The sequence below is a fragment of the Euprymna scolopes genome, chromosome 23 (assembly GCF_053919585.1).
Source record: "Euprymna scolopes isolate OS-2025 chromosome 23, ASM5391958v1, whole genome shotgun sequence".
NCBI classification, from domain to species: Eukaryota; Metazoa; Mollusca; class Cephalopoda; order Sepiida; family Sepiolidae; genus Euprymna; species Euprymna scolopes.
In genome coordinates, this window is record NC_136504.1 from 98,126,164 (window position 1) to 98,140,887 (window position 14,724).

The 14,724-nt window shown below is 34.4% G+C and overlaps 1 protein-coding gene across 1 annotated transcript in view; it reads left to right on the forward strand.

Moving 5' to 3' along the window:
- The window catches only part of LOC145246052 (DNA-directed RNA polymerase I subunit RPA1-like), a 152,185-nt gene that overhangs the window by 106,732 nt on the left and 30,729 nt on the right, over positions 1–14,724 (forward strand). Inside the window, exons 25-26 of the mRNA XM_080107895.1 lie at positions 3,958–4,083; positions 8,490–8,711. Coding sequence (XP_079964021.1) covers positions 3,958–4,083; positions 8,490–8,711 — 348 coding nt within the window. The remainder of the gene's footprint in view (positions 1–3,957; positions 4,084–8,489; positions 8,712–14,724) is intronic.

Below are 14,724 nucleotides of genomic sequence, written 5' to 3' on the forward strand. Positions count from 1 at the left end.
GAAATTTCTTTTTATATACACATCAATGTTTCAAGCAAACTACTTAAACCTATTAAAACTATGTATGATATAGGTACCCATGATGAAATGAAAATATTATATTCAAAAATCACAAATTCATCAAGTAGTTATTTTTTATATATAAGAAAATCATTTGTAAGCGATTAATGAGAATTTGTTGGTATTATAATTTTGGACTTATTGTTAAGTTTTCTTTTCTTTTTTTTTTTTTTTTTCAAAATGGCAACTCCTACAATACTAGTAATTGTCTGTATTTTTGAGATGAGGTGTTTTCATTGATTGAGATTGTCGGACTGACTTCCTCATCTTGGTTGTTATAGTCATAACATATGGCTGAGTGGTCCTAGACGTTGTATCAGTTTACAGTTACCCAAAGGTGCTGAGTTCAATCCTGAACGAAGGCAGTGAAAAGTAACACTCAAAACAGAGTCAGCGACCATGTCCCAGAGCCTACCTAAAGTCCGAACATGGTACCCCCGTAATAATAAAGCGTTGGGTTCGAGACTCTTAACAAACGGTTCCCCAGTTCGATATTAAAACACCTGATGAAGGCCGGAGGACAAAAACGGCCGAAACGTTGTGACTATAACAACCAAGATGAGGAAGTCAGTCCGACAATCTCAATCAATCCTACAATATTCTTATAACTTGAGCTTCATATTTAAAAATAAAGCTACTTAACCAATTTATATGATTTTTGGAATATGATATTTTCATTTTGTCACGAGTATTTATACAGATTTTTTTTTTTACTTTTGTTTTTTAATATGGAAGAATTCGAGACAAGAATGAAATTTTCTTTGCTATAATTGAATAGACACATTTTATGTTTTCAATTCATGATTAAATCAAAAAGATTAACATCTTGCAGCTAATGTCTATAAATAAAATGTCTAATCTCACAAGTTGAGTCATATGTATATGAGAAGAAGGATTCTGATAAATTTCTTTGTATATCGATTCTTCCAGTCACACAAAAGTTAGCAAGTAAGATGAAACCATTTCAAATGTTGAAGGGAGAAAGTAGATAATTAAACAGTTATTAGAACTGCACGCCTGTGGAATTGTCTTCCGTTTTCCTGCTTTCCGGCTGATTACAATATGGTTGTCTTCAAGTCTAATGTAAATAAGTTCTTGATGAGCCGTTCCATATAAGTTATCAAATTTAACAAATTTTCATTACTAATGATTATTATATTGTCCAATTTCTACTGTACACTCTTTAACTTTTATCCTTGAGTGGCCTCTTGGCCTTGATAATGTGTTGATACCTATGAAAAAAAAAAAAAAAAGTCCAATGTGAACAAGTTCTAATTGAATCGTCCCCCTAAGTAATCCAAGTTACAAAATTCCCACTGTTTACTATGCTAAAATCACAATGACTAATGTATACCTATTAACCCTTATCCTTGAGTGGCCTCTGGGCCTTGATAAGTGGTGACACCCATGTAAAAAAAAAACAAAAAAAAAAAAAATTGAGCTGCTTAAAAAAAGATTTTTTTAAACGTCCTCTATTCTATACTAATGAGCAACATTTAAGTCATTATTTTTCATAAATATTGTTTGAATTTTGCATTTTTTTTCTTTTTTTTTTTTTCTTTTTTTTTTAAATTTCTCAATGTCTTAGTCGGATTGTGTTTAAATTACAGAACGGTATCATCAAAAATAAAGAATCGTCTGAGCTCCAATCTCTAGTCCCCCCCTCGCAAATCTTTCACGAAAAACACCCGTCTAGCTGAAACCACTGTCAAAAATTTTCCTCACTCCTTATCTTTGCCTAAATCAAAACGTAGATTCCATGAACAAAGCTTCTTTCTTAGAACTGCACGCCTGTGGAACTCTGTTCTGTCTACTTGCTTCCCACCTGTCTACAACCTGGATGTCTTCAAGTCCAACGTAAACAAATTCCTGATGAGCCGCCCCCTTAAGTAGACATTTTTATTAAACCCCTACACTAACGTACTGTACATGCAATAACCTTTATCCCTGAGTGGCTTCCGGGCCTTGATAAGTGGTGATCACCTTGTAAAAAAATAAATAAATAAAAGAATCTGTTTAAGTTTAAAACCCTTCAGTGACTTTTTGGACACCCTGTATATAGTTTGTTTTTTTTTTGTTTTTTTTTTTGTTTTTTGTTTTTTTTTTTTGTTTTTTTTTTTTTAAGTCATTAGAAAATAATTTATATATGAAAAAATACTTATGTAGTTGTATGATTTTTTTATACGTATGTTAATGCAGAAATTAGCAACAATAGCTCCTTATGCTTTAGTGTGAATATGTTTTGTTTGGGACAGATAGAACGGGGCTCTACATTGCGAGTGATTTTTTTCAAAGTGGCAACTATAAATAATGAAACGCTTATCCTTTAGCCATTGTATTTCTTTCACTGACAATGTTCCAAAGCTCACTACTGAGTGAAAAATATCTTTTCAACTTTTTTTTAATAAAATGAACAAAGTTAAATTATTTAAACAATAAAAGTTTAATAGAACAATATACTCTTTTAATGAAGGCTGTTTAAAAAACATCTGAAGAAATCAGAATGTTTATACCTTCAAATATCAACATAAAATTTGTTGTATACTTAGAATTACACTAATTTAAAAAAAAAAATACAGAAAAATATGTATAATGTACATACTCGTCACAGAACGAAGATGTCATATTCTAAAAATCATGTGGGTTTGGCTAGTAAACGAAAATATTTAGTTGCCAAAGATCAACTGAAGATAAATTTGTCCATAGAGCCCGGTAGAAGTAAGACAAAACGATTATGGCGATTTATCTCAAAAGAATCTTAACAACTTTAAAGTTTTAAGTGAAATTCAATGCCAAATCATTCAAGTTTGAATCCATGCAAGCATAAAGATTTTTTGGGGGGCATTTTAATCCTATTTCATCTTTATCTAGCAACAAAAAGAAAGATGCAATATAAGAACCACTAAACGAGTAGAACACTATTTTTATTAGGCCAATGAAGATTAGCTCCATCCATCCATTCACATAAAAATTAACAAGGAAAAAAAAAATTTAGCTTCAAACAAAACCATTTTAAATATTGAGTGGAAGCAAGAATGCAAAGAAGTCAGACAACCTCTTCTGCTTGAAAAAGTTTGGAAAAAAAACCAAAAAAAAAACCCTCTATTCTATATATTAACGGTGGATGATTTTTTAATTAATTTTATGTCATTAGAAAATGCTAATAATTTATATATGAAAAATTACTGATGTAATTGTATGAATTTTTATGTTTATTCATGCAAACACTGGCAACAGTAGTTTCATATGCTTCAGTGGTGGTACGCTTTGTTTGATGCAAATTGAAGTAGAAACGCTATGGAAGTTGATCTCCAAAACCCTTGGAGGAATTTTAAAAAAATTTACAAAAACACAAGAGTAACTACAACTTATATGTAGGCATAACTTTTCTTTAAAAAATCTAAATTGTAAAGTTTTGAACGAAAATTCCATGTCCATGCTTCAGATTTTTTTGACATTAATATTTCATCATTATCTAAAAACTAAGGGAAATTTGCATTGGTCTAGTATTACACTATTCTTTTAGGCCAATGAAAATTAAACCAAATATCATTTTTGGAGCCAGGCAGCATTCAAAATCCGACTATGTACTTTTGAAATCAAAGTTTAATAAAAAACGTTCATCATGACAGATTATTTTTTTTTATTTTTTATTAGAACAGGGATTCAAAAACCAATATAAACAAGTAATTGTTGAATAATTCTGATATTTGTGCATTTTTCTTTTCTTTTTTTTTGTGAAAGATAAAAATAGTGTTAAAATCAAATTTAAAAAAAATCTGAATTAGGCTAGGATTATTTGGTATCAAATTTCTGTTGTCCATTTTTTATTCTGTTTTTTTTTTTTTTTATATATTAATTTTTTTTTTTTTTATGATTGTCTAATTTTAATTCCAGTTGGATGAAAAACACATTCCTGCCAGTCAAAAAATAACAACAGATGACTTTAATGATTTGGTCACTTGCAAGGCTCTTAAGTCTCTCGTTCAGCCAGGAGAATCAGTCGGCATGCTTACATCACAGGTAATGTTAAAAATACATTTTGTACATATTTTGAGCCGTTTTCCATCAGAGGATATACAAATGAAAGCCACATTTTAGTGGAAATCATTTTTTGTGTCTTTCAGAAAAATAGAAATGAAACTTTAAAAACATTTCTAGTATAATGCTTTCTGAATTTTTGAGATAAGGATAATTTGTATTATTCAGATTAGTGTTCTCATCTTGGGTGTTATTTTCAGAACGTTTCAGCCGACGTAATCTCTGACTTCCTTTTAGGTATATTTATTTATTTGCTGTTATCCTAGTTGTTTTACTACGATGAGGATAACAGTTCACAAATAAATAAATGACTATACAAATTACTCATCTCAAAAGGATTCCAATAATAAAATAATGTATGATTTGGTACGAACCCAATGATGAAAGACCAGATAAGAAGGAAAAACTTGGATTTATAAAACCAAAAAATCGGTACTAGTGCACTTACTGATCCGTGCTGAAATAATAATATTATTTAAAAAGCCATTCTTAACATGGGGAGGGGAGGGTGTTGTATACCTAGTCTGTACTTTAACCTCACAGTTGAATAAAAAAACATATCATAAAACTTTAATTAAACTTGGAAATACGAGTTAAAAAATAGCGCGGATCAGCAAGTGCATTAGCACCAAAAAATCCAACCTAGATCACCCTTCGGGACTCATGGTACAGTGGGTAGAGGCGGTGAATCTCTACAGTTACAGGTGAGCATTGTCTGAAGATAGCGGTTTTAATCCTACCAAAAGCGGGCCAGAGGAATAATTGGCCAAAACGTGGTGAAACAACCATGAAGATGAAGATAACAGTCTGCAAATAAAAAAATAAATAAATAAATAAACAAAAAAATAAATAAATACACAAATTACTCATCTCAAAGGATTCCAATAATAAAATATCCATTAAATATATGTTATTGAACTCTGGAATTTGCATAGGTTTTCAAAGGACCCGTGGCATAACGGATAAAGTATTTGGTAAAATTAAGTTGTAAATGACACTCTTCTGGAGGTTGAAGGTTCAATCTTCAGTCCAGAGCGATACGAAGAATAAATAACTTAGAACATCTTCCCGATTATGGTTGATGGAATGAGAGCATGCTACCCTCTGTGGATTAAATAAACGATTCCTTTCAAAATTCCGTGCTTATTCCCGAGTTTGACAGAAAGATTTACCGAATTCGACATATTACACTTGAAGAAGGTTGGATGTTGCGTTGTGAAAATAATACTCGAGATGAGAACAGCGAATAGTTTGAATAATTTAGTTTAAAAGTTTTAAAGAATAGTTGTATGTTTTTCCGTATAATTTCCAGTATCATTCAACTCTTGTTTCTGAAAATAAAATCTGAAAATACATTCTTGTGTATAACTCTGCGTACAGCCTGGCCTTCGTGCCAAGATCAAAGTGTAGAATCTGTCTGATACTACACTTCAATTTTTTGTTTTCAGTTAGGGGAGGAGAAATCCTTCACGACTGAGACAATTTTTATTTTTGTTCTTTTCTCCACATTAAAAACGACCCTAGTGTCTAACTCTGCCCTCATGGGGAGGCAAAGTAAACAGGAACTCTGTCGCACAGCCATCATGACGTGAATCTGATTGTATAAGTTCACTGAATGGGCCGTGATCATCACCTCATCCGAATTCGGTGTTTGTAGCCATAGTGTTAATTATGAGGCGTCAGTCACTGCTTTAACAAAATAATTTTCCTTCAAAATAATGTCACAAGTTTGAAACAAGTAGCGATGTTTTACTGTGGCATTTGTAAGCTTGCCTTTTCAAAAATGATTTTGGAAACGTCTTAGAGTGAGAGAGGGTGTAAAATTGTAGAAAAATGTTATCCTATGTTTAAAAAAAAAACTATTTGATCTATTTACATGATTTTGGGAATATGATCTTTTTGTTCCATGAAATGTACATATATCGTGCAGATTTATCTGTATTTTTGTTTTTGTTAATATAGAGGAAATTCTGGACAACCACTGTGAGTTATTGCTGTTTGATAGGTGGCAAGGGAAACAACTGTTGTTGACTGATCTGAAAATCCGTACTGTTTGACAAAGAAACAGCATGTATAAAGATAAACAAAACCTGTTCGATGTAACAATGGGTTATTTGATTGTGCTAATGTCTTAGTGCAGATATCCAGAATAACACTAAAAAACGAAATTTAATTTATAAAACTCACTATGTTTGTTTTTCTCTATTTTTTTTTAAAACTCTATCTTCTCTCGAGATAAAAGCTTACTGAGCGATGCTAGGCAGCTTAAATGATTGCATTTTTTGTGGGTCTTTAAAATAGTTGCTTCGGGTCAAAATTGAAAGCAATTACAACTTAGCAAGTGTACTGCATAAGAATCATCTTAGCATCTCCTCACATTTGCGTCAATTAACTCGCCATATCTTGGCATATAAAAGTATATCTGGTAAACTTTCAAAGCTTTCAGAACGCTTGCTCTGATAGCGCTCTGGTTACTGTGAATGGCTATTAACTGTAGGAATGAGGTTTCAACTCCCAGCAAATATTTTTCTTATTTTATTAAATTATTTTTTTTTTTATATATACATTTCTACATTCCTGGCTTCATAATGTCCCTATTTACTTGCCTTCCCATGAGGGCCGAGTTAGACACAAGTTCGGTCTTTAATCTGGAGAAAATCCAACTCCCCAAAAAAAGGGACACTCTGGATAGGAACAAAAACAAAAATTGTCTCTAGTCATGAAAGATTTCTCCTCCACTAGCCAAGAACAGAAAAGGTGAAGTGTAGTATTAGAACAGATACTACACCGTGGTCTTGGCCGAAAGGCATCATAATGTTATGCAATAATTTGAGAAAAAGAACATATTTATGTTAAAAAATAATACAAAAAAATATTTGAGGTATGTACTCATCATGGAATGAAAATATCATACTGGGCGGAACGATAAAAGTGTCGCCTAAAGAAAATAACACTCAGCTTTATTTTAAAATTTTTATTGAAAAAATCAATTCAGGTAACTTGATTATGTAGTAGAGTTGACATCTATTCAATGTAGCCACTTTCAGTCTCAATCGCTGCCTCGATATGGGTCTGGAACTGGGAGTATGCCTTTTTCACAGGTGCTGGTCGGAGTTTGGCGAATACTCGATGGGAGTATGATGATTGTGGGAGGTCATGTTGGCAATGATCTTGGAATATGACTAAACAAAGTAATCCTGCAGACTAGGTTGGGGCGGGGGGGGCAGGGAGAAGGGTACAAAATCGTACCACTCCTGAAGTCAAGCCTGGGTCTCTGGATTTCTGGGTCAACGCCGAGTCCTGCTGCCACCCTCAGGATTTGCCAGCAACCATCTAATTCAACAAGAGAATCACCACACTCTTCAGCACATGGAACTACACTTTGGTGTTGACTTTCAAGCTGACTTCGAAGATGTGAGGTGGCATGATGTGGCCCTCACTTGAAACCACATCAAAGACCATAACCGTGGCTAGAAACTATGTTGAGATGTGCCCTCAAGCGTTGAACCATCCGGATTTGTATTTTGATGGCGTTGGCAATGATCCTGTTGTTATAACTCATTGAACATTGTCACTTTTAGACATGATAGAAGGGCCCTATCGCTTTTGGGATTTGTACACAATTGGGCAACTTGTAGATGGTCTGCAACAACAAAAAGAAAACTGGTTTCCATCAAACAGAAATGGAATCATGGTGTCTTTTCTAGGGCGACAATTTTATCACTTCACCCTGTATTCCAAAAAAAAAGTAACATAAATTGATCAAGTAGATTTTTTATATATAAAAATCATTTTCTTTTTTCTTTCTTTTACGATTTTCAACGATTTTAAGAGTAAATTGTTATTTTTCATGAATAAATTCCTATTTATCATAATTTTTTAAAAAAATTTATTGCGTAGTAACGTGAGTAAAAATGTTAATTTTAATCTTATGCGAAACAAATAAAACTTTGTAAAAAAAAATAAGCCATTGAAAATTATTGTAAACAATGAATATTGAAACTATTCATGTATAAAACTCACTATGTCTGTCTGTCTACTTCCATTTTTTCCTTTTGGTTTCGATTCTAGCTGATGGCACCTAAGTCACAATATTTTTTATTTGTGAAATTCTGACGATATATTGGGCACAATATCATATGAAATATTTGATAATTGACTGTATTGTAATATATACAAAAATCTGGATGAATTAAAATATCGTATCTAAGCGTATTTTATGACCGGACAACACCAGGCAGTCCCTGCTAGTTATGAATAAAACAATATGGAGATGATGACAGAATTAAACTTAAAAATTTTAAATAAATGAAAAGAAATTATGAACGAAGAAGATGAAATAAATTATGCTCACGTCTATTCTTTGCTAATTGCTTATTCTTTTGCAGTCTATCGGAGAACCTTCAACACAGATGACCTTGAACACTTTCCACTTTGCTGGATACGGAGAGATGAACGTGACTCTTGGTATTCCCCGTTTACGTGAGATCCTTATGTCCTCTAGCGGCCAAATAAAGACCCCTACAATGGACATTCCTGTCCTGCCCTCAGTGTCAATTGAAAAAGCTGAACAACTCCAAAAGCAACTGACAAAAGTCACTCTTGACATGGTAAGTTGTTTGCTTTATTTTTTTATTTATCCCATTGTATTTGATAAAGAGGTATTACTTTGAAATATATTATGGAACATGATTACATATATGTTTACCTTTTTTCATTTATCCCACCATATTTGATAAAGAGGTATTATCTTGAAATATATTATAGAACATTACATACATATTTATCTTTTTTTCCTTATCCTGCTATACTTGATAAAGAGGTATCACCTTGAAATTTATTATAGAACATGTGTTGAATAGTGGGGCATGCATGACGAGGATGACATTTATAATCGGAGGGCCATAACAGGGACGAGACGTATAACAGAGTACACAGTTACGACGAGACAATTACTTAGGGGAGTTCGTATTTATAATAGAAGGATGATAAAGCTGAAGAGACGAGTTCTTTTCAAACACAGAGGAGAGATACATTATTTATGAGGGGAGATACAGACAACCCCTTTAGAAGAGGTTGCCTAGAAAGTTCATTATACAAGACGAAGACACATTACCTTGCAGTTTAAATAGTGATGAAGTAAAGGGCTTACAAACAACATGAAGACGTTTATTCCAGCTGGTGATGAGAATGATGGGAATTCAATGCCATGTTAGCTTTCTACATTTTGTCTTTCCCTCTCTGTGTCGCTTCCAAAAGGGCTTAGGCTAACTGAACTCTCCTCTCTCGACTTCCTTCCTTAACTCAACTTTCACTCTATACTCAACTGATACCGAACACCAACTTAACTATATATATATATATTGTAACTATATTTCTTTGTGACATCAGAACGTGCTCAAACATGTGAAGGTTTTTTCACATGGATTTTGCATCTGCTTCCAACACGTTTCTGGCAGCACAAAGACATTCCTTAATTTACATTGTCCCATTCTACCTGCTCTGACTTCACTAGTTTTATAGTTATTTCTAATATAGGGTGACCCACTTAAAAGTAGCCCAGAAAAATGTAGTAGAGAGGAGGAACATTCTTTTATTGTTTAAATTATATGTAGTGTTATAAAAGATGCTGGAAGTGCTCCCCGTTGACATCTATGCATTTCTGGGCACGTTTAACAACATTTGTAGATACTGCCTGTAGGTCTTCTCTGGTAATTCTCCTAATAGCATTGATAATGTTCTTCTTTACTTGGTCTAGATTGTGAGGATTATTTGCATAATTTTTTTGTTTTAAAGTCCCTCAAAGGTAAAAATCACATGATTACAAGTTTGGGGAACGTGGTGACCATAACCCTTTGATTATTGTACTCTCTTCTGTAAACATGTCATTAACTCGTGTAAGTGATCTGTGAGACGTGTGACATGTAGCACCACTTGTGTTGATTGTTAAGAGAAAGATTAGAGAGGTTGAGCTACTTTTAAGTGGGCCGCCTTGTATAATGGACAATTCTCTACATTCCTGGAATCACATCTAAATAGCAATATGTATTCATTTTTAACTTTTGATCACTACATTCAATTCTAGCATTCTCCTTTAATAATAACTAGCCTGGGTACGTGGCATTGTCTGAGTGTTTGGAGGTGTGTGTTGAGCAAAAAAAAAAAAAAAAGTTGTAGTAAGCACGCAAGCTCGAACCCGTACCGCGACGGAGGAAAAGAATGTGAAAGAAGATTGACATCTTTGCTGTTGAGTCCATTGCCAAACCTGAAGCGGCAAAGTTTTTAAATTAAGGCTAATCAATCGAAAAGAGGGGATGACTTTCCAAAATATCAGCGAAAAAAAGGAATTTATGATTTTAGCCAATTTTTCGGTATTTGTCATCCAAAGGGGTGCACTTGAAAACAATACAGATCTCATGAAAATCCGTCGCTTATAAACGATTTTATGATCATAGTACTTCCTAACTTCTGGCGTGGTGCTCCTTGAAGTGGTGACTAGGCAAATCAATTCCTTCACTTTTATTGTTCTTCAGCATTTCTATTGTGAAGTGATTTATTAAAATAAAATATAAGAAAAGGACATTATTGAAAAATATACAATAAAAAATTAACAAAATTATACAGTAAAAATAACACGAGTCTTTATTTGCACTTAAAAAAATGCAAAAAGATTTTATTTTAATTGGAATTTTGTAAGAAATATGTTTGAGATTACAAAATTTTTTTTTTTTTTGTAAATTTTAAATTTTAAAAATAAAAGTTTTTTTTATTTGAATTTATGTCTATCCTTTTAGCCATGTCACTAATAAGGGTGCTGGAGGTAAACGTTTTATCTGGGCTGACGTTATCCGCCTGATAGTCAGGGACCCGAACCTCGGATTAACCACTAAGGAGGCTGTCCTATCAGCAGGCGCAAAGTACTGGGGCTGCTGTATTGCCATTTGGTGAATGGATTCTGGACCATGCAGTAGTCTCTGGTGGGGCCTCTCGATGCCATACTAGTGGGTAATTGTTACGGCTTTACCTTATGTGCTACAAAAAAAAAAAAACAGACCTTTTATTTTTAAGCAAAACCGGAATTGGACAGACTATTTCCCTAAATGAGTTCGTAATTAAAGGATACTCTAACCTAACTTCCAAATCTGACCCCCAAGATCGCCATGGGCATGGAATATGTGCCTATATAAAAGATGGCTTTCCATGTGGTAGGGACATCTCCAGAGAAGATCCTAACTTACCCTATATGTGCTTCCGAGTAGCACTAGCTCACACTACAGCATTTATATTTACTCTCTATCGCCCCCATAACAGCGGAGTTACTATCTTTAAAAGCATATCTGAGAAAATTGACCAAGTTCTATCAGCATATCCTTCAGCTAACATTCACGTATGTGGAGACTTCAATGTTCACAATGTGGAATGGTTGACCCACTCAAACAAGACTGATGATAAGGGGAGATTCTGTCATGATTTCTCCATTGTTTATGACCTCACTCAGACTGTTCACGAACCCACTCATGTGCCCGACAATGACAGCCAGTATGCAAGTCTCCTAGACCTTTTTTTCTCACAACTTGCCCTGAACTATGTTCAGTTTCCGTTCTGTCTCCTCTTGGATCTTTCGACCACTCAGTTGTATCAATTAAGATAAAAATGAAATGTAATAAGTCCTCAGGCGTACCTCTCCATCGTACAGTATATCGATACACTATGGCTGACTGGGATAGTTTCCGTACATTTATATCGATCTTCCTCTGCGTTCCATGTTTAAAAAGGATGTGTCCTCTATAGTATCAGACCTGACGGAATGGTTAATTGTAGGTATAGACAATTTCATACCCTCGAAAAAGTTCCAGCAAAAACCTAACAGCCAGCCATGGTTTTCTCCAGAATGTGCTGCTGCTATTGCGCACAGAAATCACTGCTTCCAACGTAATAGATGTATGGAAACTAAAGCCGCTTTCAGGACTGCCAGCAACCATTGTAAGAAAGTAATAAAGAATGCAAGAGAGTTGTATGCTCAGTCCGTCAAGTCCAAAGTAGCTGAGCAGCGGCTTGGTTCCCACCAGTTTTGGCAAATAGCAAACAGAATCCTGAACAGAAGCATGTGCTCTATCCCAACTATCATCAATGGACCTGAGTTAATCTCGTCAGCATCAGACAAAGCCAAACTCTTTGCCAAGAACTTTGCAGCCAATTCTATCCTTCGCGACCAAGGCCGCAAACCCCCAATATTTCCTCCTGTATCAGAAAACACACTATGTGATATACAAATATCTGTACGTGATGCTGCCAAGCTAATCAAAAACCTTGATTCCAGTAAAGCAACCGGCCCTGACGGTATTCCAATTGTAGTACTCAAAAAACTTCAACCAGAACTAGCACCCATACTTACAAAACTGTTTAAACGTTGTCTTAAGGAGAATTGCTTCCCATCACTCTGGAAAATCTCATCAGTATGCCCTGTATTTAAGAATTCAGGTGATCGTTCATCCCCCTCTTAGTACAGGCCAATAAGTCTCCTGTGTGTTATGAGTAAGTTGCTAGAATCTGTGTTAAATGGAGAAGTAATCAACCATCTCAACAAAAATAACCTTCTTGGTGACACATAATATGGTTTCCATTCTGCTAGATCTACAGCAGATATGCTTACAGTTATATCTCATAGGATTAGCGAATCTCTCAACAGAGGCAACCTTTCTAGGGTAATTGCTCTTGACATATCTAAAGCCTTTGATAGGGTATGGCATAAAGGTTTACTTCACAAGATCTCCAGCTATGGTATAGCTGGAAATGTCTTCTCAATTATTAAATCATTTCTCTCTGATGGGTTCATAAGAGTAGTAGTTGATGGGCAAAAATCAGAAGCTCACAGTATAAATGCTGGTCCCTCAGGGATCCATCTTGGGCCCAACTCTTTTCCTGATCTACATTAATGATCTTCCAGATCACATCCTTACATCATTCGTAGACATTTTTGCTGACGACACTACCATCTATGGTAGCACATCTAAGACAGTAAGCGACCAAGTTCTCTCCGATTCTCTCTCCTCTGATCTTGATCACATTGTACAATGGGGAAAGGAATGGCTGGTTACTTTTAATGCATCTAAAATCAAGCTTCTATCTTTACATCATCAACGTTCTGATCCCCATCTGGCATCAATTAAAATGAATGGCTCTCGTCTTGGGGAGGCCTCAAGTTTTGACAGGCTTCTGGGCTTGACCTTTACTCCTGGTCTTAAATGGAATACGTACATCAAATCTGTTGCCAAGGCCGCTAGAAAAATGATCCGATCCTTCTATCGATCCAGTAGATATCTCACTGCTGATGCAATTCTCTATCTATATAAGAGCCAGATACGTCCAAGGATGGAATACTGTTGCCACATCTGGGCAGGAGCTGCTAGAAAAGACTTGTCCTGCCTTGATAGAGTTCAAAATAGACTTCGTGGCCTGGTGGGAGATGTCCTTTTCTCTTCGCTGCAACCTCTATCTCACAGAAGAGATGCTGCGAGTTTGTCTCTGCTTTATCGTTATTTTCATGGAAAGTGTTCGACTGAGCTTCAATCTATGGTCCCCCCTCGCCAAACTTTCACAAGAAACACTCGACTAGCTGAAAACATTATCAATAATTTTCACCACTCTTTATCTGTGCCTAAACCTAAACAGATTCCATGATCAAAGCTTCTTTCTTAGAACTGCACGCCTGTGGAATTGTCTTCGGTTTTCCTGCTTTCCAGCTGTCTATAATATGGTTGTCTTCAAGTCCAAAGTGAACAAGTTTCTGATGAGCCGTTCCACTTAAGTTAACAAATTTACCGAACTTCCATTACTATCGATTACTATATTGTCCTTTTGACTACTTTACACTCTTTAACCCTTATCCTTGAGTGGCCTATCGGCCTTGATAAGTAGTGACGCCTATGTAAAAAAAAAAAAAAAAAAAATGTATGTTAACGTAAGTATAGAAATAAAATTGTTGAAATCAAAATAAGAAAATTTCAAACATCATAAATGTATCCAATGCATACTGTTCCCAAAATAGTTTTAAAATATTTTTTTAAATGTTTTCAATCATTTTTTTTGACAAAAATAAAACTAATTTCAATAATTCTTAATTTAAATAAGACCAAAAAAAAAAAAACTTTTCAATGATTATTAAATAAATTTTTAAAAAAAGAAAGATCGGAAAAATTAAAAAAAAAGTATCTTTCTTCAAAGTGGTGATATATGTGTGAGAGAAAAAATGCGAAGGAACTGATTTGCCGGTAGCACTACACTGGAAGTTAGTTTAGCTGACCACAACCAATTTTCTTTATAAATACAAAACTATTGGATCAGTTTACGTGATTTTTATAATATAATATTTTTTCTGTTACATACAGACACAGTTTTACAGAGTGAAAAGTCCTTGAATTTTTAATTTTTCATTGAAAAGGCCTTATTTCTGTTATTTCCTTGAAAAATCTTTGAAAATATGGAAAATGTCTTAAAAATTTCTTTAAAAGCCTTAAAAATTGTATTATGTCCAGTAAACACCAAAGCCAGCATGATCACTGCTATCCACTGAGTATTTTCCAAGCGCTTGTGGAAAAGGTATGCTCCTAGTTCCAGACCCAT